Source organism: Amblyomma americanum, chromosome 11, assembly GCF_052857255.1.
Source record: "Amblyomma americanum isolate KBUSLIRL-KWMA chromosome 11, ASM5285725v1, whole genome shotgun sequence".
Classification (NCBI taxonomy): Eukaryota; Metazoa; Arthropoda; class Arachnida; order Ixodida; family Ixodidae; genus Amblyomma; species Amblyomma americanum.
Window position 1 is genome coordinate 9,699,410 of NC_135507.1, and position 27,662 is coordinate 9,727,071.

Here is a 27,662-nt window from a genome sequence, read left to right on the forward strand (position 1 = left end):
AGTGGGAAAGGAAGCGTACATCAGAAAAGGATGACACAGGGATTACACTGGTAGGTACGCACCAAATGGCCCAGCAAACCCTGCCTCCAATTCTATTCTTCATTCCCCATGTCTAGACTCTTTTAGGCCGGGCAGCCCTCAAAAATTTCCAGCATCATTCTTGCGTCCTCCTCTGGTATAAACATTCCTTTCCATGCTTCCTCTCCTCAGTCAGCATGCATCCGCAACCACTTTGGTAACACAGTGCAATGTGGCAAAGGAAACTGTCATTGGAAATCAACGTCAGTAATAACACTCATGACATTTAAAGTAGCACTCCCAGGTTTTCGAACTCCACAATTTTGAGTTAGTTTTGTCAAGTTGTGCAACATGTGGATACTACAAGTGTCAATTAAAAAAAAAAAAGGCCACATTTTGTAAGAAAATGTATTTACCACAACAAATAAAACATAATGCCCACATGAGACAAGCATGAAGCACATTTCTGAACGTGCCAATTCCCCAGGAGAAATTCCAGGAGAGGCACTGGAATTTCCAGCGACAACATACCACAATTCTGAGTGACAATTTACATCAAAGAAGGCAGTCCCCTGCACAGTTATTTCTGTCAAGCCTGAATAATGATAGCGCCACTTTGTCCCTCAGCATTAGACGGTGGCAATATTTACAGCTTTTTTAGTGCAAAAGCACTAATCCAGAGGTCCAGAGAGCCTAGCAAAATCGTCCAGTGTATGCTTATGCACCTTAGGAGCATAGAAAGAAAGGATAGGGAGAAAAAGAACTCGCATCAATATCCACGACTGGCAGTCGAACCTGCGGTGGCGTGAACAAATCAGCTTCAAAGGCCGCTGCATGGAACCACTAGGCTATCTCTGCAGCCGAACGCGGCTCGTATTAAACTGCACCACATTCTCATGCTGTGCATTGCCGAGCGTCATCTTCATCAACTTTAAATCTGTTACGTCCTGCGGCACTGCCCGCTCATCGTCGCCTTCTACATAGCACAAATCTGTGTTCTCGCACTGATTCGAATGCAGAAAACATTCCCTGTAGTTTTTAAATATTTTAGGATGCTACGAGACCACTCTTCTCTGAACGATCGTAACAGTCCAGCTTCACATATTTAATAAAAAAGACGTGCTAAGTGGTGCAATAAATTGCTGGTGCATTAAATTACAGAAAAAGGCACACTGCAGGATAGGGAAAAATGGGTTTCAATAACCTTTGCTACTGCATTGAACTATCCATATAAACGGTCAATTTTTCAGCCAGGGTATGTAAAAACAGTCACGCCCACCCTAGCTTCGAGGCGCTATGAAGCAGGCACACAGGCCAGCTTTCAAAGCTATGCCAAGTCCCAAGCAAGATTTAACAGAAAGATGTGAAGGCATCACACGCTCTATGGATGAAAGAAGTTACAAATGCCACAGCTCAATCTTCCCACCTTCATTGCGATAGGCCTCGAGCTTCTCAGGCGAGCAACGGGACACGGAGCCATGCTTGTCAGCAGGAATGGGCTCCAGGAGGTCATCCAGACTTCCGGGGTCGCCAGCTCCGCCATCTGTTGCCTGCTTGAACGCTACCGAGGTCCGCCCAAAATCAATATACCTGCACAGTGCATTCAAATGGTCTATTTACAATGACTGCGAAATGCCAATGGAAGAAAGAAAAAACCTACTGTGTGCCTAGTCAGAACTGTCATGAGCTACAGTTGAATACAAATAAACAACTAAGCAGCAAGCGCCCTTCAAAGAATGTCCTGCAGCCAATGACGCTGCAGTTAAACATTAATCCCCCTTGCACCTGCTAGCATGAAATCACAAGGGGCTGGCAGGTGTAACGAGATTAACCACAGACTAACCAGACCAACCAGGCATCATGACAGTTAGCGGACTCCACTGGCTGCATAGGCATTCGCTGCCTCATTCTTGAGGTGTATCCGAATAAAGTGTCTCAGCAAAACTTGAGCAGAATCAAAATTTGGGACAGCTCCATCAACTAACGTTGTACATGCACGGACACATTCCACACTCTTCATAAAGAAGTGACAATGAAATTAATCGCCTGCTGTGTGCATCAGTTGAGGGCATATCAAATAAGCAGATATAGTAATCCATTTGTGCTAACTAAGTTAAGCACGTAGATTTCCAGCCAGCCATGCAGTCATGTAGCTCGTTTTCGTGGCCTTCCTACATCCCCGTCTTTCTGTGCTGTCTACAACCATGGATTAACAATGAATGTGGCTATGAAATGAAGAAACTGGCATTCTTCTGTGCACTGAAAAGTGCAATCGATTACATGATAATGAGACAAAAGTTAAGCTCTTAAAAATCACTTTCACTTTGAATTAGCAGCCTAGCATGCAATCTGAAACAAGTAAAATCCACTGAAATGCTGTCAGCAACTAAGCAATGATCTGGATAGCCAGTACAAAAAAAAAAAATAGGGGTAAAATATAATCAGCCCCAAAGCCCTCATATAATAGGCACGGCTAAAGCGACAGCAAGAATTAAACAATAGCAGGGTGGGACTATAAACACTAAACCGCCACAACCTAGTACATGCTGAGCCGCTCAAAAGATGGGTAACTCTGTTACAAGCAAGACTCCAAACATTACTACTAATGGTAGAGTGAAACATTATTTCGCAGAGCCCTCAGCCATGTAAAGCTGTCGGTATGGGGATGAGGCAGGAGGAAAATCATGATTCAGTTTATATGGATGGTTTCATCGCTCAGGGCAACTCCACGCTTCTTTCAGCTGAATTGCTGTTTTGTTCACGCTCAAATTTTGCACAGAGGAAGCATTAGGTGGCCGGTTTCATCTGTTATTACGCTTTGGTGAGGCACCTGCATGATTCTGTCAGAAGGAATGAAGAATACGTATGGTTTGTGCTGATTCTGAACTAAGAAAAGTTTTTGCAACAAATGTGGCAGCATCAGAAGGATGAAAGCACATAATGTAAAATGGAGAGTGCCTCCTCCTCAGCCTCTTGGGCAAGAGATGTTGCTGGTGGTACAGACAGTGCAAAAACTTCATTTTCGGTCTGGCGCCATTGCATACAATGCAGACTTCAGGTTCACGCTGGCCAAAACGGGCATGTACCCTTTCTCAAGTCTAAAGCAGAATCAAACTGACTGCCAAATGCCACCTCTGTGTGAAATTTCATTGCAAACAAACCAGCAGTTTAGCTGGAAGCAGCATTCTATGAGTAGCTCTGAGCAATGCAACAGCCTATAAGGTTTGCCATAAATTTAGAAGGAAATAAAATGCCTTTATCCTACTGAAACCTGTTGGCACAAGTGTTTCACACTACAGTGGCTGCAGTCAAACTAGCTTAACTGCAGCATTCAGGAAGATGCACCTGGGCAGTTACGCTACATCAAAACAAACACCGCAGCAAAGTAGGAGAACAAGCTTTGCAAGGCATTACTGTCCATGCCTTAATACAATCTAGAGTTCTCATTAGTTTAGAAACAAAAATAGACAAAACTCCTGGCAACACTACCTGTGCTCAAGTGAATTTACATGACATAATAAACTGCATGTCAGTTAAGTTAGCTCAAGTATGTCAACATAACCCGATAACCAGAGGCCTGTGCTGTTAGCTAAGCCAACACAACCGAATCAAGACAAAAAGAGGCTCTCTCATGACAAGCTTCCCCTAAAAACCACCCATCAGGGCTTTTAAAAAGATGTCGCCAGTCATAAAGAGTACAGGAGATGCAAATGGCCACAGTGAAGTTGGTTTACACGCGAAAGAAAGATGCATCTAAATGAAAGTGAAATGGAGCTGGATTGATCTAGAGATCCTGAAGTTCACTTTGTAGAAGCAATCATCTTTACCATCTTATTAGCGCTGCACACCTTTAAAGCTGCTTAACTCTGTGCAACACTCCATGTCTCAAATGCCACTTTCCAGTAAAGTACGACAAAGACAGTAACCCCTTTCCAGGCCAGACACCCAGTCCAACAACCTTGCATGATGCGTCCAACAGTGCTTTCCTCTCGGGCTTGCCAGGAGTCACGTGGAGTCAAGTTCTGCCAAAACAGAAGCACACGACTCGCCAGTCACCTCAGATCGGTCATCAGCTGGCACCTCTGCTCCTCCGTGAGCTGCGGCCAGAACTTGAGCAGGTGCTCCTGCCCATGCGCCTTGAGCGACGCTCGCACCTCCTCAAACTCGGCATTGGTGTATCTGAAACGAGGAAACGAGGATGAGTAATCACTGTGTGTGGTGCAACTTCTGGAGTGGTGCCCCCCACTCAGCTGGAGAGCCCAAGATTGTGTGTCAGCAGGAACGCTGAAGAGAGATCCTGCCAAAGCGGATGCTTGCTCGACACTCTTTATCAGGGTTGTTTGCGGAACGTTGCAAACCATTGAGTAGGCCATGCGCATCACTTCTTAGCATATTTATAGGTCATTGCTAGGAACAGGACGTCGGCAAAAGGGCAAGTTTTATCTGCACTGTTTGCGCTGGGATTTTCATCATATCCACCAGGACAATTCACTTTCGTCTAGTTCTCTTACCTTTAATTAGAACAGAATCTGCAACTGCATTCCAATAATTTACAAGCATGACTTCCATGATGTTTGCTCAGTAGGAGCAGATTTAGTAGCCTCATTTGCCAAGGTTAGGAGAGAAAGAAATTTTGCTACCTTTATAATACAAGTATAATGTGTTTCCAGTATCATGTTCCACTAGGCAGCACACTTAAAGCCACATTTCGTCTGAGATGAACTTCAGAAACCTGTTGCAGAAGAGTGGGTTAGTTTTTGCCTAATAGAATTCATGGAATATTAAAGCTGTAGTAAAATTTAAATGAAGTGAATTAAGCTGTTTATTGTAGGTGCACAGTATGCCAAAACAACTGTTGCTGGACAGGCTCATTAGTTATATAACAATGTTATTATGGCTATCATGTAAGTCAGGGTCTATCAAATCAGCATCTGCCCCCACACAAGACACGTCAGGTTATGTCGCATAGTAATCAATGCAAACACAAGTTCACTAATGGGCACGCACACAACATACGACAAGAAAGTGGGTTTCAATTCCACAAACATTTTTCACTCAGATTACTCCACTAGGTGCTCATAAATTTGTATCGCCATGTTTTGAATGCGCTTGTACACAGAACAGTTCCACTATTTCAGTCGTTTTCTTATCCACCATTCCATATAGTCTCTTACATGCAGCAGTGTCCCATGCCAATTAATGAACTGCTACATATCCCAAGAATTCAGTAGGAAGTTCTGCCTTTATTTTTTTTTCTTCTGTAAAAGCAAACGCCATTTCCAGCTCGTCCGCACAGACAAGCAAGATCAACGAGATGTGCACCCAAGGTGAGCATTCCCTGGCCACGAAAAAATAACAACACATGAAGACGAGAAAAAAAAAACAAGAAAGGGAACGAAGTAAACGAACTCTGCTCCTTTATCAAGGCTGACACAGCGTTTCAAATGCAGCCGACGTTTTACGATCAGCGACCTATCTATAAACTGTGCACATACAATCAGCGCTCGCAGACCTAAATTCCGCCAGCATCGACACGTCAAAATTCACGTACGGTTTCGGCGTGCGCCAGTCGTCATCGTCCACATCCACAGTGCGCGCAGTCAGCACGCGCTCGAATCGGCGACCGCGCACGACGTAGAGACTCATCGCTGCGTCTTCGCAACACGGTGACTGCTGCAGCGGTAAGGAAGCACCGAGAACGGCGTCTGCTCCAACTAATAGTGCAGTCTCGTGCGATTCCGTGTCGCTGGGTGAGGTCAACACAAGTGCCGTCGCGATTACGGCGAGGAGCAGGACTCGAGAGCAGCAGCGGCGGTGGCTTTGTTCAGCGAGCGCTCCGGCGGGCGACGTGTTGAAGGGGCGTCGCCCCAGCCCAAAGCAGCCAACGCGTCGCTTATCACGAGCAAGTGAGCGCGCGCGATCACACGCACACCGCAAGCCAGCGTGGCGTGGCTGCGTGCGGAAGCGATTGGACGATTTTTTTTTCTCCCTTTTTTTTCCTGCTTTCTTTGCAGCTTGGACACGCGCCTGCGCGTGCGGCTGTGTTTACGTTGTAGTGATGAGACAAAGCTGCGGAGAGCCAGGCGCGCGTCAGAGGGAAAGGCACAGACGGGCAGCACACTTGGGCCAGAGAGATAGTGGACACTGGAGTATCGATTAACCGTGTCTGTGGCACGCAGGCACTCGAAGCTGGTCTCGAGTGGCTGGGAAGATGCTACAAATCGACGACGCCGTACGCCATCCTCCACGCTTTCCACGCCTCGCGGAAGCAGACGACCCAGAGTTGCGGGACCGCCTTCTGGAAATCTGGAAATCTTCCGCGACTGACTGACGACTAAACGCCAGCAAAAAACACGTTACGATAAAACATTGGCCAGTCAATACTCTAAAGGATTAATCCCTAAAAGAGGAACTTCCTGGAAAATAAAAATACTGCAAACAGGAAAGCCTAACGCAGCGCAAACAGTGCGCTAAAGTACACCTTTCTGACGCCAAATGGCGCTAGTGAACACGCTTATTCAGGAATTGATTGAAACGCAGTCCACGTGCACATTCCAAGCGGGAAATTTGAATCGTTGGGATTGACGAACGATACGGAGCACTACCGACATGTATTTCCGTCAGATTTCCATTTCGTATTCCGGAAAACTGGCTTTCAGTGTCGCGGCAGTTTGTAACAGTTTTTCACCATCACAAAAACTTCATCCCGCGCGCTCAGATTGGTGTTGTATGCGACGTAGTAATGGAGCAAGAGTGGGTTAGAAAAGATAAGAATGAAGCAAGTTTAAGTGTTAGCGAGCAGCAGGATGAACGAATTACATGGAAAGTGAATGAGTTGACCCCTCAGTTCGGAATGCGTTAGAAACGAAGGCGGATTCCTAGGACTATCAGAAGTTCAGTGAACTGATCGCTCTGTGTTTTTTTTTTTTAAGTGTTACTTCAAGTGCGCATTTTGTTCCAAACCATTCTTTGTTACTGTTTGTGTTTATTTTGTTTTATTTTATTATTTTCCCAATTTTTGCTCGTTACGGCTGTCTGGTGTATTTTATTTTATTTATGTACTGGACCGCTTCACTAGCCGCACGGCTATCGGTCCAAATATTTTTTTATGTAATGCTTTGCGCTTTCAAAATAAAGAATGCTTTGACTTTTGACTTTGAACTAAATACAAAGCAAGAGCACATGCGGAAAAAAATACAAGCAACTGCTAAACTTTCCACACTAGCGTCATCATCAGGGCTTTTAATTACAGAACGTTTGTGATACTCTAAAGGCAGCAAGGCGTCCTGCACTCTCACAAGTTCCTTTAAAAATCAATGCTTTATTCACCCTTCAAGTGTCGCTGGTTATTTTTATTCAAAACAAACAGTTTTCCGCCCCTATAGAAAGCCGAATCGTTAGTTTTCCAAAGCACAATACGACGGTGAATTTATTTAAAGCCATGTACAAAACTTCGTGCAAAGTGCCACAATGTAGGAAATTGTAACACTGAAATGCCAAAATTATAGAAAAAACATACAAGGTACACTAGAACCATTTTCTGTTTCGATGATCAGCATGACGGCAGAAATTCTGGAGAAAAAAAAATTACCTTACTGGTAGCAAAATCTGCCTGCATGAAAATAGTGGACGACTTTTTACCAAGCTCACTGCCTTCAGAAATAATACATACTCCATTCGTTAGGTGGCATGAAAAAGCACCCTAGTTGAGATATGAAAGACGCTAAATTTTTCTGAAACGAAGAAATCAGTGTAAGGTGTGGCACATTGGGAAAATGCTGCGAGGTCGCTATGTACCAAAATGTGTACAAGGTGCCTTAAGCGCTAACCGCATGAGGCGACAATTCGCGGCGACACGCCGCGCGATGGCATCGCGCGTACGTGGCCTGAGGGCCGCCGAAGCACTGTCGCTCATCGCATCGCCCAGGTTCTGGGTTTGCAGAATATTTCGCCCACCGTCCGGAAGTGCCGTGCGAGACGAGCCAATGACGGTAGGTCTTGCGGGTGCGTAACTTCCGATCCGCTTTGCAAAATGACTGAACGCTGAAGCTGCTGCAATCGAGCAACCCTGTACCCACCGCGGTGGCTCAGTGGTTAGGGCGCTCGACTACTGACCCGGAGTTCCCGGGTTCGAACCCGACCGCGGCGGCTGAGTTTTTATGGAAGAAAAACGCTAAGGCGCCCGTGTGCTGTGCGATGTCAGTGCACGTTAAAGATCCCCAGGTGGTCGAAATTATTCCGGAGCCCTCCACTACGGTACCTCTTTCTTCCTTTCTTCTTTCACTCCCTTCCTTATCCCTTCCCTTACGGCGCGGTTCAGGTGTCCAACGATATATATGAGACAGATACTGCGCCATTTCCTTTCCCCAAAAACCAATTATTATTATTATTAGCCCTCCACCACGGCACCTTTTTCTTCTTTCACTCCCTCCTTTATCCCTTCCCTTGCGGCGCGGTCCAGGTGTCCGCCGAGATGTGAGACAGACATACAGCGCCACTTCCTTTCCCTAAAAACCAATTTTCATTTTCTCTGACTGCACAAAGGCATACCTTACTATTAGCGTACAGAAAAAAAAAATCGCTCCTCTTCATTTCCCCACAAAGGCATTCAGAGTATTTAAATAAATCATAGAACATATCACCGCTGGGCAACACACACATGACGTGGTCGTTTGAGTGGAATGTGCATTCGCGCTTGCGGCCTTCGCTTGTCGGACTTAAACCGGGTTTGGTTACACCGGTTTCAAACCGCGCTTTATACGTGCAAAACATTTTCCGCTCTCCACGAATCCTCTCAACAGACCTGGCATTTCAATTCACGTCGACTCGTCTTGACGATACACAAAATCAAATGATACGCGCTCCCCACATCAGCAAGTAAACACAAAAAAAAAACGGAGCTGTTCCAATCAGTTTAGTTTAGTTTATGGGGGTTTAATGTCCCAAAGCGACTAAGGCTATGAGAAACGCCGTAGTGAAGGGCTCCGGGAATTTCAACCACCTGGGTTTTTTTAACGTGCACTGACATCTTACAGCACACGGGCCTCTAGAATTTCGCCTCCATCGAAATTCGACCACCGCGGCCGGGAGCGAACCCGCGTCTTTCGGGCCAGCAGCCGAGCGCCATAACCACTCTGCCTCCGCGGCGGCGCTGTTCCAATCAAAAAGGACTTCTATAGTGCTTCAAATTATTTGTTCCGTTCTTCCACTGTCTGAGAACGTGCTATTACGTTTCTTCAGAGATTGTATTGAATTAAATTGCAAGAGCTCAGTGTCGCGACGCAGGGTACGAGCGAAGACCAGCGAGGCGACGAGCTCTCGTAGGCGAATCAGAATGAATTTATTTACATATTTACATGTTGGTAGAGACTCTACAACGTTCAAGGGAACCCCCAACATTTACTTTAAACGTTCACAGTTCCTCAGAGAATCAATAGGGAATTTCGCCACAACTCCCTTAACACGCCGTGCAAAGTGCACCTCATCTCGAACTTAATGGGGACATCCCACTGAAAATAACATTTAACTAACAAACGTCAACATTGCCTTAAAAAGCCATATAATCAATTTTTACTGGGAACAATAAATGGGTACGTGGAGTTAGTTGCCCTCAGAATGAGGACAAAGTGAAGTTGGTATACATCGACTGATTATTCCTTTCTGTTGAAAAAGGGGCTACGATCACAGAAAGTCCGGAGCCTTTACCACCTTGAAAAGGCAAATGTCGCCACTGCCGGCTGTTTCACAAGCAGGTTGCGGTGACGTCAATATTTATAAACTTTTTTTGTGCAAATCTCTGAGGCTAGACTGCACCAACGTGCACTTCCAACCAGCAGTCACGGAGTCCGCATTTGCCTCGGCGTTGTCATCAATTCCTCCCAAGTTTTAATCGAACTGCAATCAAAAAGCATTCCGTTTTCAAATCCAGTTTTATCAAATACGCATTTCGCTGTAAAGAGGCATCAACGGACCTACAAAAGGACAAACAATAAAATTTTACTGAAATGAAAACAAAGACCAGGAAATGTTGGCATTGTGCCCATTTCCTGACTCCGTTGACAACAAGCGCACGCGTTTTGTCAACAGCACATGCACCTGCCCCCATTAGTAACGACGGTCCTGCGGTGCAGCATATTGGGACAGGCGCTGCACATGTTTCTAGCTTACGTATATAAGAACTGACGTCAAACAGCAGGCGCCGTGTCTAAAAGCATGCACACGCTATATTGTTCCGCGAAGCTACCAAACTCCCGCGTCTGTCACGGAACGGCGCACTAGTAATGGAAGAGGGATATGATGGATGATGGATGCTCGTCTGTATACGCACGAATGCACGCTCTATCTGCACCAGGCCGAGCGAAAGACTGGCGTTAAACGACTACTGACACCTCGTTTCATTGCGCGTTTTCTTCTGTAAAACGATGCGTTAGACATTATAATGCATGGATTACCGGGTGGTATTTGCCCACAACCACTAAATTATTTATAATTGAATTTCTTCTCTCATGCTGTTTCGGTTTCCTCGACCGAACGACAAATGCGACGTCAAGTTGATGTTTTGGTCACGTGATCCACTAGAAAAACTAATATAATCGCTGATATGTAGTTTTAATTAAATACGACATTTAATCCTGCCTCTTCCAAGACCCAGAAGACATGAACGGGTGCTACCGTGAACTTTGGGCTCCCCTTACAGAGAGAACTGTGGACGCCTACGCGCCATAGTTGTAGTGGAAGGCTCCAGATTGAGTTCTACTACCTGGAGTTCTTCAACACGCACTGACATCTCATTACACACGAATTTATCTGCAGCAGCTCTAGCAGTGTGTGGATTTTAATCAGCTAAACTCGTCAGATAAAATAACTAGAACGCAGCGCGGTGAACTGTGTGAGAATTCAGAACAGTAAACAACATGACATGCGAAATCCGACGGTGATGAAGGTTTGATTTCAATAGAGCAAGAGTAGCTTGGCCAAAGAGGCTGCGCGAGTTGGGATCAAAGACCCATTGTTTCTTTTTAAACAATTTCGTCCAAGAAAAGTCGAGCACCAGGCCGGATTAATACTTGTACACGGAGGCACTGGGGATCGAGCTCCGCACCTCCCGCATACAAGGCGGACGTCGGTATACGGAACAAGAGCACGGACGGAAGTGGACAGGTGGTTTGAAGCGGCACACAAATGAGAAACAAGGCCAGAATAGCGAAATGGCGGAAGAGTGAAAAAGGAAACCCAAGGCCTTGACTGATATAAAGAAAAAAAAAACTGCACGGAACAGAGATAATACATTCACTGTGAGTACACGCCATTCCGGCAAACTTGCCTTTGAATGGCGCATCGAGGCAAGGCTCCAGAAATTGAACCTGGACCTCTTTTTCATTATGGGACAACAACCGGAAACGGCCCAAGGCAAACCATGCAGAGAACAACCGGCAGTTGCTAAACTTAGACCAGGCCTGTGCAAGGTCGCACTAGACAAGCATTGCGAGCGACCTTTCTCTTCTTTCTTTTTCAGCCTTCTTTCTTCTTCTTTCACGTAACCCCTTGCGTCGTTTCACCCGCACGTCGTGGGACAAACATCGAGATCGGGAATCTTTCCACTGGTGTACATGCACATGGTGCCCTTTTATCTGTTTATGTCCCCGCGGCCCCCTCACTCGGGACGTGCGCGGCCTTCGGTCTCGGCGAGTTCGTGCTAGCAGGGCGCCCGGGGCCGACAACGGCACGTACGTACGTACACTATATATGCTTCGCAAAGACTCACCCGGCTTCCTATTCGAGGCACGAAACGAGCACGCAACCAAGCCTATCGGCTTTGAGCGTGTATACCTGGGAAAGCGCCTTCGGGCTATCACGCCGCACCATCGACGCGCATGTGGCGCATGTTAAACTTGTTTTTTCGCTGACCAAACCAGCAACTATACCTTTTGCTATTATTCTGCACTTCATGTATGATATGAATGAATGAAAAAAGTAAAGTTAAAAAGCAACTTCATTAAGAACTTTCTTCGTTCGTTCTAACGTGTGTGTTTCAACAGCGAGAAAGCAGCGTGCAACGCCGAGAACCTTCTGGAGAGAGATCAAGCATGGTACAGCAGTCCAGAAAGATAGAAGAACCTTCTGGAGAGAGATCAAGCACGGTACAGCAGTCCAGAAAGATAGAACCTTCTGGAGAGAGATCAAGCACGGTACAGCAGTCCAAAAAGATAGAACCTTCTGGAGAGAGATCAAGCACGGTACAGCAGTCCAGAAAGATAGAAGAACCTTCTGGAGAGAGATCAAGCACGGTACAGCAGTCCAGAAAGATAGAAGAACCTTCTGGAGAGAGATCAAGCACGGTACAGCAGTCCAGGAAGATAGAAGAACCTTCTGGAGAGAGATCAAGCACGGTACAGCAGTCCAAAAAGATAACGCCTCCCAGCACGCTGATTCTCTGATTAAGTTGCAAAAAACTGCAGCATACAGACAACCCGAGACTAGCTACGAGTGCTGGTAATGGAGTTATTTCACCTCCATCCAGTGGACAGCCCATGGGCCGTCTATATATGCTATCTATGCACTGCCAACGGGCTGTACCCACCGCGGTGGCTCAGTCGTTATCGTGCTCGTCCGCTGACCCGAAAGACAGGGGTTCGATGCCGGTCGAGGCGGCCCCATTACGATGGAGGCTAAATGCTAGAGGCCCGTGTGTTCTGCGATGTCAGGTGCACGTTAAAGAGCCCCAGGAGGTCGAAATTTCCGGAGCCCTTCACTACGGCGTCCCTCATAGGCCGAGTGGCTTTGGGACGTTAAACCCCCATAAACCATGTCAATGGGCTGTCGACATACTGGCTATACACTGTATGTGGCCTGTTTATGAACTATCTATGGACTTTATGATGCTATCCGTAGATGTCTACAAAATGTCTACGGATTGTCCATGGACTAAATTTGTGAGGGCCCACACGCCCCATATGGTTCGTGAGACTCACCAGGGCTACACGGAATTCTGGGCAGCGAGTGACTTGCCGCAGTGTTCCGTTACTACTCGCGCAATAATTACCCTGGAGAAACTGCTCCATACAGTTAGCGCTGCGGGAAAGTAAACAAACATCGGAGGCTATTGCCGCTCCTGTTGCAATCTTTGAAAAGCGGAACTTGTTAGGCGTACACTTCTCTATATCGCGGTGGCATCGTGGGACTCGAGCCAAGCGGAATTGCATAACGCGCTCGAAACGCGCAATGAGAGGAGGCGCCGTGGGGTCAACTTCCCACCGCTATAGCTAGCTAGCGTTTCCTTAACTCGACCAAACTGCAACGCGTGACATGGTATCCACACGAGTCCTGGGCCGTGGACGAAGCATTGCAGTGCAAGCTACGTGATTAAAATATGTTTCTTGCCGCTTTTGACCGAGAATCAGCGCAAGGGTTTTGGCAGGAATTTCTTTGCGCAATGCATTTGTAAATGACTAAGAAACCTGTCGCTTCTCTGTAGAACACACGTTGCACGAACCAGTGTTGTGGCAGGCGCTGGACCTATCGACAACTAACACGCTCAGTGGCTGTTCAAATGGCCAGCCTTCCGCAACGCCCGTCTCTCAAGCGTGGCTCGCACGCGAGAGGCGTTTCCGTGGAAACGAGAAAGGTTTCTCTACTCTTCCGCTAAGAGTGAGGCAGGGGGGAGAGACACCTGGAGAGAAGAGAAAAACCCACTGGCCGCGTATGAACTGTATGGGTGTGCATGGCTGGCGACTGAAACATCGGCGAGCAGTCGTGCAAAGGGGACCACTTTTTTCGCCTTTCTGCTGTCTACTTCGGTGATGTACTGTCGGCGATGGCATTCGGTGTGTGCCTCTTTAATCGCGCGGCCTCCCTGCACACGCGTGGCGTCCTTCGGGAGGCTTACAGGGAGACCGGCGGAGCTAGAAATGCCGGCACAGGCAGTGAGCGAAGGACGACTTCGCGCCCGGGTGCATGCTCCCCACATATCCGAACCGATCTCCGCATTCGGGGCACGCCCGTCGGCTCCAGAGAAGCGAGTAACGGGACGGTGGAGGACGAAGGGGCTGGAATCATTACGCCTGACCGCGCATGCTTGTTATACGTTTACGCAGAACCGGAACGGACTCGAAGCATCCGTGCAAAGGGGGATCGAGAGATGAGGAAAAGAAGTCGTGGAGGGAAAAAGGAGACAAAGTAAAAAGAAAGAAAGGAGGAAAGAAAGAAAGAACGAAGGAAAGAGAGAAAGAAAGGAAGGAAGAAAGAAAGAACGAAGGAAAGAGAGAAAGAAAGGAAGAAAGAAAGAAAGAACGAAGGAAAGAAAGGACGAAAGAAAGAACGAAAGAAAGGACGAAAGAACGAAAGAAAGAAGGAAAGAAGGAAGGAAAGAGGGAAGGAAAGAAAGAAGGAAAGAAAGAAAGAAAGGAAGAAAGAAGGAAGGAAAGGAAGAAAGAAGGAAGGAAGGAAAGAAAGAAAGAAAGAGAGAGAGAAAGAAAGAGAGAAAGAAAGAGAGAGAGAAAGAAAGAAAGGAAGGAAGAAAGAAAGAAAGAAAGAAAGAAAGAAAGAAAGAAAGAAAGAAAGGAACGGGCCCAGGACTAACGAGACAGAATGGCGAGTAATAAGTCATAAAACTAGGCGGAAAGATTAAAAAATGAAAAAAATAAAACTCCGAAATAAAGACCGGGCGAAACTCGTCGCGGATGTAGTACGACGACGGATCACGCCACACAACAAGCGCGCGCTAGTTGAACCCGCATGCCCCCGAGAGCGAGCGAGTTGCTTAATACGCGACAGGTCCTCGGGACAGTTTGGGACCAAGGCAGTCCGGTCCACGCGGCAGCCCGGCAGCTAAGCCAGCTTCCGCCTCCACAGCCGGCGACTACACGTGCGCCGCCGACTAAAGAAAAACAAAAGTAAAAAAAAAAACATTGAGAAGTTGCTCTGAAACGAAGACAAAACCAGAGTAGCACCGCGGAGGCAAGAAACGCCGCGGGCCAGCTCCACCGTGTGGGGCTGACGTGAGCTGAGACGAACTGGGAGGCGAAGAAACTGCACAAAGCGAAAGACAGACACGAAGAGCGGAAAAGGCTTCCAACGGGTTCGCACAGCAGGCAGCTCTGGGGACGTCAAGCAGCGTGGATGAACATCCACAGCCCCGGAACAATGGGCGCGAAATTGCGGCAGCCGAGCGTCAAACCAAGGGGAAAGAAAACAAAAACAAAGATGACGGAAGCAAGACGACTGGCCTAGCCTCCCCTTACCGCGTGCTCGGCTGATGGCTGTGACCGCGGGATCAAATCCTACCAGCGGCGGTTTTTCGGAAAATCCTACCACGCAGTTTTCCGCAACGGCGCAGTAACTGGAAATGAAAGCGAAAATAATCGGTTTTGATGAAAACAAAACAGCAGTAACTCATTTTCCGGCGAACGCCTCAACCGCGTCATGAGCGAGGGGATGGACGGGGTGAAAGGAGGTAAGAGCGAATAAGGTGTCGTACACTATAAACACGAATGCACGAATTACTCCGGAGTCCTCTATAATACACCCTGACCAAAGGAGTAAAAAATGGAGTAATTTATCCCCTAGTGCACCAGGGAGTGCGCTAGCGTCTTCCTCCCTTTTTACTCCTTTGGTCAGGGTGTAGTATAGAGGACTCCGGAGTAATTTCGATCACATGGGGCCTTTCATGGTGCACTAATATCGCACGCGCTTTTTCGCGTTTCACCTCCATCGAAATGCAACCGTCGCAGCTGGGATTCCATGACAGGAACTCGTGCTGCGCATCGCTTACGATAAAAATTGCATTCAGATGCAGCTGTTTCAGTTTGTGCTCGCAAAAGAAGCGTTACACGACCTGCAGGTGCAGACGGCGTACTGCAAAAGCTAAGCCTAATCAGTGAAGGAATTTGGGCGAGTTGATACATATTCAATATTCACAACAGCGCAGCAAACACGGACAGAAGGGAGACAAGACAGGCGCTGTCTCGGTGTACTCCTATGCCAGATGGAGTTTTTATACAGATTTACTACATGCCCATTCATGTTCACGTCCTGGTATTCCTCCAGTGGCAAAATAGAGCGAATATACGCGACGCAATTCTCTCATCCCGTCGTAAACAGACGGCCTTTCAAGGCAGCTAGGCCGCCGCGTCCTCGCTGATAAGATCGTCTCACGATCCCGCCGAATATGAACCTTCGCCAATTCGCTTGCAGCGGTGGCGACACACAACGACGGGTTTTCCGAGAAGGGCCCTGACTGAGCTGTCAACGAGCTCGCGAGCTGTTCGCATCACGTGCGAACAGCTGTGAGAACTGGACTACCTACTAGTTCTCTGACGCAATGGCCGCAGCTTTCACTTCAGTCTCAACAAAAACAATGAGATACGGAACGCGCGACCATGCTGTATGCAGCAGTGAACGTGGAAGGCTTGTTTCTAGCCTCTTCTTCGCTATACGCGTCATTTCGTAACATCGAGTTTGTGTAGCTTTTTTTTTTTCAGAGCGTACGCGAGTGGCCTACTATACTGGCTCCAGCGAACGAGGGGTATGAATAGGCTGCGGACAGGCGCAGTTTGATCGTGTCTCAAGGCGTGATGGTGCCCCCCCCCCCTTTCCCTCATAGTTTTGCTCAGAAACTGAAAGTACCCCCCCCCCCCCCCCCCCCCCCCCAAAGACTCCGCTGCCACCGATCTCTGCACTGACGGCGCGTGCTGTGAGCACGAGTCTGTATGCATGTTCCCGTTGCTGGCCCGATCAAGGAGATTGTTATTCATGCAAGCCAGTGAAAAAAAAAAAAAAGCTGACACTGCTGCAGGCTGCGGCGAAGAAATTCGCCTTGACGAGAAACTGGTTCTGCACGTCTGGGGCTGCCAGCCGCCGAAGGAACTGCTTTTTTCATTTGGTTTCTTTTTCCCATTCGCGTTCCTCTCATTCGGGCAGCATATTTTTCACACGGTGTTGGTGCAAGGTGCCAGAGGCGACGACGGTGGCGCGGCTGGCTGCGCGATGTCAACCGCGTTCCATATGCCGCGCACACACGGCCAACCGAGGACCGCTTCTTCAACCAGTGCGGGTCTTTTTTTTTTTTCTCTCCTCTCTCCGAGGACGAGCCGCTCTGCAAATGTGTGCGATGTGCGAGGTGAGCGTGCGCGCGAGAGACTTGTCCGACCGGGTGCACCAGTTACACGGACTACATACACACTACTCCGGGCGACCGAACAGCATTGGTTGGGAGGCACAACATTCCTGGCCACCGGTCCGATCAGCAGAATTAATTACGAAGGTTGGATTCCAAGGCAATCAGCTATACAAGAACCATCCTGAAAGAGAGACCTGTAGCGTCTGTGTCGTCAGACGAGCCCCGTAAGAATGTGAGACTGTGACAACGTATCTGAAATAATTAAGCCAACAGTACTGAAGCTATATAAAAGCGCAGGGGAATATTTCTAGTGCACATGTTACCGTTCATTAGAGCATGGGGGGTGGGGAAGGGGGGGGGGGTGTAGTAAGTGAGTAATCATTTTTAGATGCAAGATCATTTTACAGAAAGTAGAAGGAAACCACATGCCGAAGGTGGGATTCGAACCCAGGCGACCTCTGAATATCGCGTGACGTGCCCTAACAGCTGAGCTGCGGAGAAATCTGTCTCGCTTTCTGCTTTTTCAGCTATAGAATAACTGCGTGTATTAACACTGCGGCATAATGCATTACAGAATATCTGACTGTGTGTGAAAGCGTCAGTACGACAGAACGGGCCTTATAATACGCCATAAGAGATTGCACGGCCTCACAATGAGCCTTGCATGAAATCCTCGTGGAATGCGTTGTTCATCTGTATATGAAAGTAAATAAAATGAGGGAATAACAAACAAATTACGTTTTAGCCTCTCCTGCGCGGTTCAAGTATGCGTTCCCATCAAAGTCGCCCAAGTTTTCTTTTCTGTTCCACACTCTTAACAGAGAGAGGTAAAGAGGGTGTACGTTCTGCTCTAGCCTGCAGGTCCGTTTATAAAAGGGAGTGCTCCGGGGACAGTTTACTCCCTTATAAGCTTATTCTTGTTTAAAGTGTATTACAATTCGCATGCAGCGCTTTCACATTCTTGTGACTGGCGAACGAACCTGAGACAAACGCATTCAAGGTCAGGAAGGCGGCAAAGATTAGAGGCGGAGGAGGAAAGGTCATGAGCAGCGCCCCCATTAGGCGATCGGCATTGATAGTAACAGTGAGCGGCTCTCAATATATATTCGCTACGCGGCCGTCCGTTTTATCTGCGTGCACCCTCTGCTCCGCGTTTATGCAGAAGAAACCCAAACAAAGACGGGTTCTCCCAAGGAGCAAGCATTCACGACAGCACAGCTGCAATAATAAAGTAATGGCCTTATCCATCCGAGCAAACATACAACACAACACAGAATTAAGAGCGGATGTCGAACAGACGTTCCTGTTTACCACGTCGGCCGCGCTGCAAAACAACCCGCACTTCGGAGAGGACACTTGAGTTCCGCCTTGAGGGTATGACGAGATGGCGCACATATATGCCCAATCGGTCATTCTCTGTTCTACATTCATAGATCCTGGGAGTGCCCTTACCACTCCTGACGCAGTGGTGCAGCGATTAAGCGATGCGACTGCCCTGCGATAGCAGGTGCTGTCACCGGTGGGGCTTGGGTGACCTATAGGTTGCTTTTCTCGGTGTCGCGACCAAAAATTAATCGAACTGCCACCTACCACGGTGGGCACTTTGCTCACAATCGTGTGGGCAGGTTTTGTTGACCTCACACGGTCACGTGATCTAGGGAGGCCACGTAGCGGGCAGGTGGGCCACAACTCTGTGGGCACGCCGAGGGACGTCACTGAAAATGGTTATAAGCAGCTGAGTGGAAACTGTAGTGCTAACGCACAAAAAAAAAATCGGAAGTCTACCCTGTGGCCCTAGTGAAGTCACAATGGCGTCTTCCTTTTTTTTAATGTGCAGCAGCTGTCATGGTGTGCGCAATGGTGCGGTGTGAAAAAGTATTGCCTTGCCTCTCGTTCCATATAACAGGCTGAAGATATCTTCGCTCAATAACTAAAATTCCGCGGCACGCTCAAAAGCGCCGACACCAGTTCCATGCACATGTGCACTCACATGGCACCAGGACGGCCCATTCACTCCTGCTCAACGCGCTTATAGAATCGTCGCCCCAAAGCGCGAGTACTGCAGAACGAACGCCGCCTTTGGCTCTCGGATAAACAGGACGGGAATGCACGGCCCGACTGCCAAGGAGGCGCACGCGCCCTAGGCTGCACGCATATGCACAACACGGCACGAAAAGAAGAAAGCAAGCAAGCCGGCAGGCACGCGGGCGGCTTCCGCCGAAATCGCGCCACAGGTGTCCGGGCGGCTCGTGTTCGCTCGCCGCCTCAAAGCACACGCCACACGAGGAGAGAGAACCTTTGCCGACGACGACGATGAACGGCGACGCGAAAGCGAGCACAACACAAACGACGACGGCGCCGCGTCTAGTTACGTGCAGCGCGGCTGAAACCGGCCGCCGCATGACGTCCACTGAGAAGACGCCCGGGCATTCAAACGGCAACGCATCGGCATCGCGCCGGTGCCGACGCACACGGCAGCTTTGCACACAGTTCGTTAATCACAATAGTTGCGAAACTCCGCACAAGGCACATCAACGAGCATATCAACCATGTACCAGAAAGTGACTGTAATTTGACATTACAAACTGTAGCGCCATCTGTGGCTTTGGAAAGAGTTGCTAATCGCAGCCAAATGTCATAAGGTACCTTAAAGCTGTCTGTCTGCATTTTTGTAAACGGCGCCACCATCCGGTAATTTTACAAAACTTGAATGCTGGTCACGGCCGGATTTTGAATTACAGTTGCATTACTGGTAGAATTGCAGAATCTTTAGACCCACAGGCTCACATTCATAACAGTGCACTCTCGCTACATCATACATCACGGACGTTGAAACCACCTCCGGGTGTAATTGACGCCAGACTAAATGACTAAATTCGGTCAGAGCTGAATTAATACGAGGCAGCAACTTCTGCCGCGTGTGCTTGAAGCACGGGACTACTTTCTGCCGCGGAGGAGAGTTTCTTACACGCCCAAAAGAAGAACGCGCGCTAGGGATTCGCGCGCGCTGCACGGAACTCTCGAGACTACATGCGTGCGGCGGTTGCGGCGCGCTCGCTCGAAAGCCAACGGTCCCCGCGCCGGCCGCACAGCCACGAGATGCGGCGAGGCGATCGCGTCGCGGTCTAGCGACGACCACCCGCTGCTGTCAGGTCTCGCCAGGAGTCGCAACACGAGAAGAACCCGCACAGACACTGAGCTAGAAGAAATGCCGAGGTATGTCATATATTATATTGCTACATAATGGCGGCAGTTAAAACGACCCGATAACAGCTAGGCTCGGCGGGTGGTCGTTTGAGTACCTTTCTTACTCCTCTCGCCCACTATCTCCCCTCCTCTCCAGGTCCACCAACGGCATGCATCAGCTGGAGGATGAGACGTCTGAAAGCGACGAAGGCCAAGAAGAGAGCGTCTCTTCGCGACCACGCTCGTTAGTGCAAGACGACGACGACGTCATGACGTAAGGAGACGCTTCATTTTTTTATACATCTTTTTCATGCTCTCCACTCTTTTCTTGTATGCCTTCTTCTTGTCTATATATAGAAGGGTATAAATGCATCCGGATCGATTGCGTGCATCCAATCACGAGAGTAGCGATCGGCCAAAACGGGAAAGGGAAGTTGCGCAAGCGATCACTTTATATAGCACGAGGGCCGTAGGAGGTGGCACTGGAAGGCCGCGGCAGTTAGGGGGCGTGGTGTCTTCACTGTTTGTCTTGTTGGTGCACAACTAGCATCATTCTATTATCCGGTAAATCAGAGGGAGATAAGTAAATTGCTTCTTGGCAAGCGCTTGAACGTAAAATAGCGACTCGCACTTGAAAACCTATACCGGACATATTTCAGCTCGTTCCTCGATCGGAGCGCGATCATAAATTCCGCAGAACTGTGAAGAGGAAAAAAAAAATATGCGCCTGCACGAATTATTGCCACACCGCTTCCCCCCTTTCTACGTTCGCGAACGACACAGGAGATATCTTCGAGATAAAAAGGAATAGTAAAACAAAACTGCTACATGTTCACGTCTACCCCCCTCTCGTAAAAGCAAGGCGGCAAGTCAACGGGACGTGTATGCGATTAAATTCGAGGTCGTAGCGGAGATATATGCTAAGGGCACATCAAACACCGCTCAGTGTACGCCGACAGACGTTCTGCGCTGATTCTTCGAACGTATAAACCCGTACGAGTCAGAGGGTGCGCCATATATGTTCGGCGGTCGTAAAGCCAAAGGTCCCAAATGTCGTCAGCTCTGACGAAAAAGGGCTCACCATTGCAAACGTAGTACAGACACATTCAGTTGTCCTTCTGTGGCACGTGTCTTCAGCTTCCAGCGTCTCGCTAGGTTCCAGTCATGTTTTACCACGCCGAGCGGCGCCTTCGTAGAAGCTGAACGCCATAGTGAGCTGTATTAGAGCAGCGGTATAGCTCTCGACCACAGTCAGCATAAGAGAAATGTGTTTCGAAACCGATGCGGGCGTTTGTTGCAATCAATTACGGAAACAAAGCCGAATGCAGGCTGACATGTGAAGTAGTACGCGTCGTCAGCGGAACCAATCGGCGCATCTCGGTGACGATGGCTTGTTAGTGAACGCTTCAAGAACTACCACAGCTGTTTCAGCGTTGGAATTCTGCAGCCAAGTTGGCGGTACACGATCGATGTCTCCTTGCTTGCTGCAACGTGCGACTGTTTTGCGGAACAGCATCGCGTTATACGAACTACGCGATTATTCCCTGCGAGATGCCAGGGGGCGCGCTGTAAAAAAAAAAAAAAATGATCGTGGCCTGACGTAGCTTCAAGCGAGAACAGCGGCGCTGTTAAAACATGCCTCTAATATTACGGTATATAGCGATTTAACGAATATAACGAAGTAAAGAGTGCGATTGCTACTTCAAGGCGTCTCCTCTGGATAGAGCGAAATAACGGTTATAGCGAAGGCGCACCTGGGTTTAACTGCTGACTATACGCCCGTCACTTATGTCGTTCGCTTCCTTCTTCATTGTTCGTCAGCAAGGATCAGACTACAGATGACACACTGCACCGCCAAGTCCATTAGGCTGCGGTGATACCTTGGAAAAACTCGTCATACTACTGCCGCTATTAGAAGGCATCGTCTGTCCGGCTGACTGACGAAGGAACCCGTGGTTCCACGCAGCCAGTGAAGGACCGTATCTGATACCCACAGGACTAAGCAGAGAGAAGCTCACCGGATCCCGTTGGCATGTGCCGGAGAAGTCATGACGGCCTCGTCCTGCTAGCAGCAACCTTCTTTTCAAGAGTCGTCACACCACCAACGGGCACAACGTGCAGAAAGCACCCGCTGAGCCGATGACCGGCAGAAGAAAGACGAGTCGGCGGCGGGGCGTCAGCTGTGCACCAGGAGTCGAGGGCACGTCACCGTAGTGTCTTCGTGGAGGCAGGAAGACAGGGAGCTTGGTGCGGTAACAGAGGCGGACTTTTGACCACACAACGAAAAACAAGTCCAGTTTTCCTTCGAGCCCGCTTTGCGTGGGGTACGCCGGTGGGTTTCGAGAGAAAAGGCGCGCCAGAAACGGTGGGACGATGCTCCTGGACGACTTTCGCCGGAGACGACACTATGGGAGCGCGCACCGGCCGACTTGACTTCTTCCCACAGTGCGAGTGAGTGGTTTGCCGCTTGTGTAAGAGAGCGACGCTGGAGAAGGTGCGAGGGAGGAGGGTGCTGAGAAAAAAAGGTGTTCGTTCAACGAGAGCGGTGGGAGGAATGGAGAAAGGATAAGGGCCTACCTGGCTACCCCACCGCGAGACAGAGACGGAGCACGATGCAAGATGAGAGGAGGGTGGATAAAGAGGGGTAGGGGAGACAGCGCCGAACGATACGTGCCACAGCCAGCACACCACGCTTCGACGGGAGACCAAGGAGAAGAGGAGAGCGATGGGAGAGAGTGCAAGAAGCAAGCAGCGGCAGCAAGTCGACAAAATCTCGCTTGACCGACTTTGAGAACGAGAAAGTCTGGACGAAGAAACGAAGGAAGAGAAGAGGGGAGAAGGAGAAAGGAGTCCGGCAGCTCCCCCCCCCCCCCCCTTTACACACGCACATACCGTTCCCCGCACAGTGCAGTTTCATTTTTTCTGTTAGCTTCACTGCGTTTTCTATAGCTGCCCGTTCTTCGCGTACACACGCACACTGGCCACTAGGGAAAGTGGGCTTCGAAAGGAGAGGGGGAAACTCGAGCACGTTGTCGAAAAGAAAAACGACGGAGGATTTTAACGAGAGAACGCGAAGGCGTATACCCGTCTCCTTTACAAGGTTGTCCACTCAGCGAGGCAGCAGGTCGGGCAACTTTTGTTTCTGAGTTTTTCAGCCCTCCTCTCGCGCAACTCACGACAGAGCACCCACCACGCAACGATAAGTGACGGCGGAGGGGGGTGCGTACCTAGGAAGAAGGAAGCACCGCAACAAAACAGCCACGCGGAAAAGAACGAGAGTTACACCGAGAAAGAAAGAAGTGTGAAAAATAAAGGGGGAAAAAAGAAAATGTTCTGGCGCGCCGGACCGTTACACGACGGCGGCCAGCTGCTCGCGCCCGATTCCGCCTTCGGGGTCGTTAGCGTATAAACGCTCGGGCGTTGCGTAAGCGGCCGATTGTGTTGTTACGGCGGCCGCTCCCTCTGATTGCTGCCCAGATATACGTCTGTCGCGCGCCGCCCACCGCATACACGGCAAAATGGGGGGAGGGGGTCGAGAACCCGTTTGACACGTCGGAACGAGCTTTTATTAAAGGCGCCTGCACGATCAAGAAAGTCACAAATCTAAGTGTGTTTTGGCGTGTACGGCTCGTTACACTTGCACCCCCACTATAGGTGCTTCAATTACACCAGTTCAGTACAAGGGTGTTTTATGAGATCTGCATCCTTTATGAGGGGCGTAACAAGCAACAGAATGAGTTTTCTAAGGGTAGACGCCGCGGCTGCGCATGTAGAGTGGCATTTACACCTTAAAGGGTGGTTTGATGCGCCCATAGCTCACACACACACTCTCATAAATGGGTTTTTCGTCCCATTAGCAAGCTTTTGTTCCAACTTATAATCGTTCACTGACTGGAAAATGTCTGGTCATTCTTGTGATCCACCTAGCGTGTAAAAGAACGGTGACAATCGTCTAGAAAAGCCTTGAAACGGCTCGTCACAGTATGCACTAGGTTTATAGCAGCCACGACTATCCTGACGATTGCCGGGCACGTCACCCGCAACACACCCGTATACTCTCATCTGCCGAGCAGCCATATATTTTATGCCGGCAGGACGTCCATGGCGTTATTTTTTTCTATAATCCACTGCGGCGTCACATTTTCAGAACTGTATCGAAGCAGGCACCGAACGCATGCAGACACGCGATGGGACGCAGTTCTTTGCATTGCTAAGTGGTGCACGGGCGCCGTCCGTGCTGAGACTAGCTGCCACCGTAGTTCCTTTACTCCCTCTAAGGGAGTAATGGCTGCTCTTTTAGAGAGTAATGGTTTCTTCAACGCCGTTACTCCCAAGGGACTAAACCCAGTGGCACTTTTAGTCCTTTTTCGGGTGGAGTGTAGGTTGTCCTGTCAACACATAGCCTCGTATTATCTGGACGTGAGCTTGTTGTCGTTGTTGCAATTGTTTTTCGGCGGGATGACCGCGGCTACATTCATTTCGCAGCACGAGAAATAAATGAGGAGACTGCGAGGTGTGGGTTTCGCCCACCGAAGCCAAATCTCATACGATTAAGCCGTTCGTCAGGAGGCCGGCGTTGGCTGAAAGTCTCCGTCCACCCTTTTTGTCATCATAAGTGAACACAGCTGATTCCCGACTGCCCCCGCCACACTGCAGCGATAAAGATAACTTGCGTACAGCTATGAAGGCCTTCCTCTCCATACGCCGCAGTCTGCAGGCACGCCGCTGTCTCGTTCCGTCTGACACTTCCTTTGCCTTCCTGCTACCTTCCTTCCTCGTTTTCTCACTTTCCTCTATCTTGCTTTCTTTATTTCCTTCCTTCATTCTTTCTTCCTCTGCCTTTTTTCATTCCCGGCTTTTACATTCACTCTTCCCTTCATCTCGTCTTTGTTTTGTTTCCTTTCTTTACTTTTTAAGTTTTCCATCACAGCTTCCCGCTATTTTGTTTTTCTTTAATTAACATCAATTAATTTTTTCCCGTGTTTGAATAAGAAATATAATAATACACGCGGTGGTTAATAATACGGATTAATTTACCACATTTACGTGCACGGAACAAGCACATCGATTAAGATTTTGCGCATGATGACGTACGGTGTAGTGTGTTCGACTGTCGACAGCGTATAATACGGCTGGTAGTCATATGTACCCGTCGTGCTGAACACCACGCTACGCATGTCCTCATACAAGACACAGGCATACGACCAGACAGGAAATTAACACCCCAACCGCGCCGTAAGCGAAGGGATAAAGGAGGGAGTGAAAGAAGAAAGGAAGAGCGAGGTGCCGTAGTGGAGGGCTCCGGAATAGTTTCGACCATCTGGGGATCTTAACGTGCACTGACATCGCACAGCGCACGGACACCTTTCTGCATTTCGATGGGGGCGAAACGCGGCCATGCATCTACTTCAATAAAAAGACAACGAAATGACAATAAAGTGAATGAAACAAACCGGAATGAGGTCTAGTATTTGCCGAGAAAGCGGGTCTTAAATATGCCTCAGAATACATGCGAATTATAAAGTCTACTGTGTGCCCTTAAATCGGTGTGGAAACGACAGCCAGTTCGCGGCCTCGCGAATCTGCAGCTAGCAGCCTTGAGGTCACCGGACGACCTTAAGTTACGCTCGTTCCATACCGCAACAACCGCAGGAACGCGGACGCCGGCGAATGAATACGAGACGCCGCTGTAGGCGCCGAACCCGCGCCCTTGGCTCTGGCTTATACTTACGGAAAAGGTCCTACCGAAAATGCCCGCTCGCCGCCGACCGGCAAGGGCGGGTTCGGCCTGGGCGAGAGAGAAAGTGGTTCGCCTCGTCGTCGTTCAACGGGTAGACCGGTCGGTCAGGCGGTCGGCCAGTCAGCTCGTTCACGCACTGAAAGCGCGCGCCCTGGGAAAGCACGCCTTGTCCGAGAGGGGGCGTGACCCTTGACCCCGTTGAACGACTCGCTTTGACCCCGGCGTCGCCCCGACGGCGCGTGCACTGCGGGTTCACGCGTCGGTCGCGGCTGGGATGGCGTAATGGGAACGCGTGCGGTTTCGGGTCGTTACAAAAGAGCTCGCTGGCACGGCGTTTTGTTTGGGTTTCCGCGTTCACTGCGCCGCGCGTGTGCGTCCGTGCGCGCGTGTGCGTGTCAGCAACTTCTCGGGCGACGCAGCTTGAAAATTGGTCTTAGGGAAAAGAAATGGCCCAGTATCTGTCTCACATCTCGGCGGACACCTGAACCGCGCCGTAGGGAAAGAAATAAAGGAGGGAGTGAAAGAAGGAAGAATAGGTGCCGTAGTGGAGTGCTCCGGAATAATTTCGACCACCTGGGGATCCTCAACGTGTACTGACATCGCATAGCACACGGGTGCCTTAGCGTCTCGCCTCTATCGAAAGGCGGCCGCCGCGGTCGGGTTACGCGGCCGAGTACCCGCGGCGCGCAAGACGCAGCTTCCCCGATAGAAAATTCCGACTTTGGGTGCAGATAAAGCAAGAAACAAAATTAAAGGTCATTGAGGACAAATTAAAGTTGTATCGATAGATTATCTCGTTCTAATTACAAACAAGCTTTCTTTATTACTGAGAACTGAGTTTTTATAACCTAGAAATAGCGAGTGAGTGAAGCTATGCTTAGTTAGCTAGAGGGGTGTACTAGAAAAGGGACAAGACGTCGTCATTACCGGTCGAGTTCGCATTTAAAACACGTGCATCGACGCAGTTCTAGCGCTGCGGTGGCTCAGTGGTTAGAGTGCTCGGCTACTGATCCGGAGTTCCCGGGTTCGAACCCGACCGCGGCGGCTGCGTTTCGATGGAGGCGAAACGCAAAGGCGCCCGTGTGCTGTGCGATGTCAGTCCACGTTAAAGATCCCCGGGTGGTCGAAATTATTCCGGAGCCCTCCACGACGGCACCTCTCTCTTCCTTTCTTCTTTCACTCCCTCCTTTTTCCCTTCCCTTACGGCGCGGTTCAGGTGTCCGCCGATATACGAAACAGATACTGCGCCATTTCGTTTCCGCAAAAACCAATTTCAATTCAAGGAGAAAAACGGCCATCAACTGTGCATCCACATCGTCGTGATCGACAGTGCAAACAAAAAAAGAAGGGAAGAATAGAAAAAAAAAATGGAGAGCAACAACTGAACATCCATGCACGTCACAAGCCCGAAAACGGTGCCTGGGATCGGCATCCACCAACACAATGGAGGCATATTATTGTATTGATTGAGAGCCTGCGGAACGAAAGAGCTTGAGAACATCCCTGCGGCATTTTATCTGGCGTATCTTCGAGTGACCATCGCACATAACTTCCGGCTATAAATGCGGCGGTAGTAAGCAAGTTCCAAGGTTACGGACAGTT

General features: G+C 49.2%; 2 protein-coding genes across 8 annotated transcripts in view; one reads left to right on the top strand and one right to left on the bottom strand.

Annotated features, from left to right (window-relative positions):
- mmy (UDP-N-acetylglucosamine pyrophosphorylase mmy) overlaps positions 1–27,662 on the bottom strand; it is a 56,719-nt gene that overhangs the window by 15,182 nt on the left and 13,875 nt on the right. For 3 of the 7 annotated variants that reach the window (XM_077644346.1, XM_077644343.1, XM_077644341.1), the window contains exons 1-3: positions 5,570–6,296; positions 4,075–4,197; positions 1,445–1,608 (exon numbers count right to left, since the gene is read on the bottom strand). In XM_077644346.1, the coding sequence (XP_077500472.1) occupies positions 1,445–1,608; positions 4,075–4,197; positions 5,570–5,664 (382 nt within the window). In that variant the 5' untranslated portion in view covers positions 5,665–6,296. Of the gene's footprint in view, positions 1–1,444; positions 1,609–4,074; positions 4,198–5,569; positions 6,297–22,338; positions 22,504–27,662 lie in introns of those variants that run through there. The other 4 variants (XM_077644348.1, XM_077644345.1, XM_077644344.1 and 1 more) reach the window with 2 other exon arrangements.
- Cdc50 (cell cycle control protein 50A) overlaps positions 20,151–27,662 on the top strand; it is a 35,907-nt gene continuing 28,395 nt past the window's right edge. The window contains exons 1-2 of the mRNA XM_077644350.1: positions 20,151–20,350; positions 20,478–20,594. Coding sequence (XP_077500476.1) covers positions 20,343–20,350; positions 20,478–20,594 — 125 coding nt within the window. The 5' untranslated portion in view covers positions 20,151–20,342. The remainder of the gene's footprint in view (positions 20,351–20,477; positions 20,595–27,662) is intronic.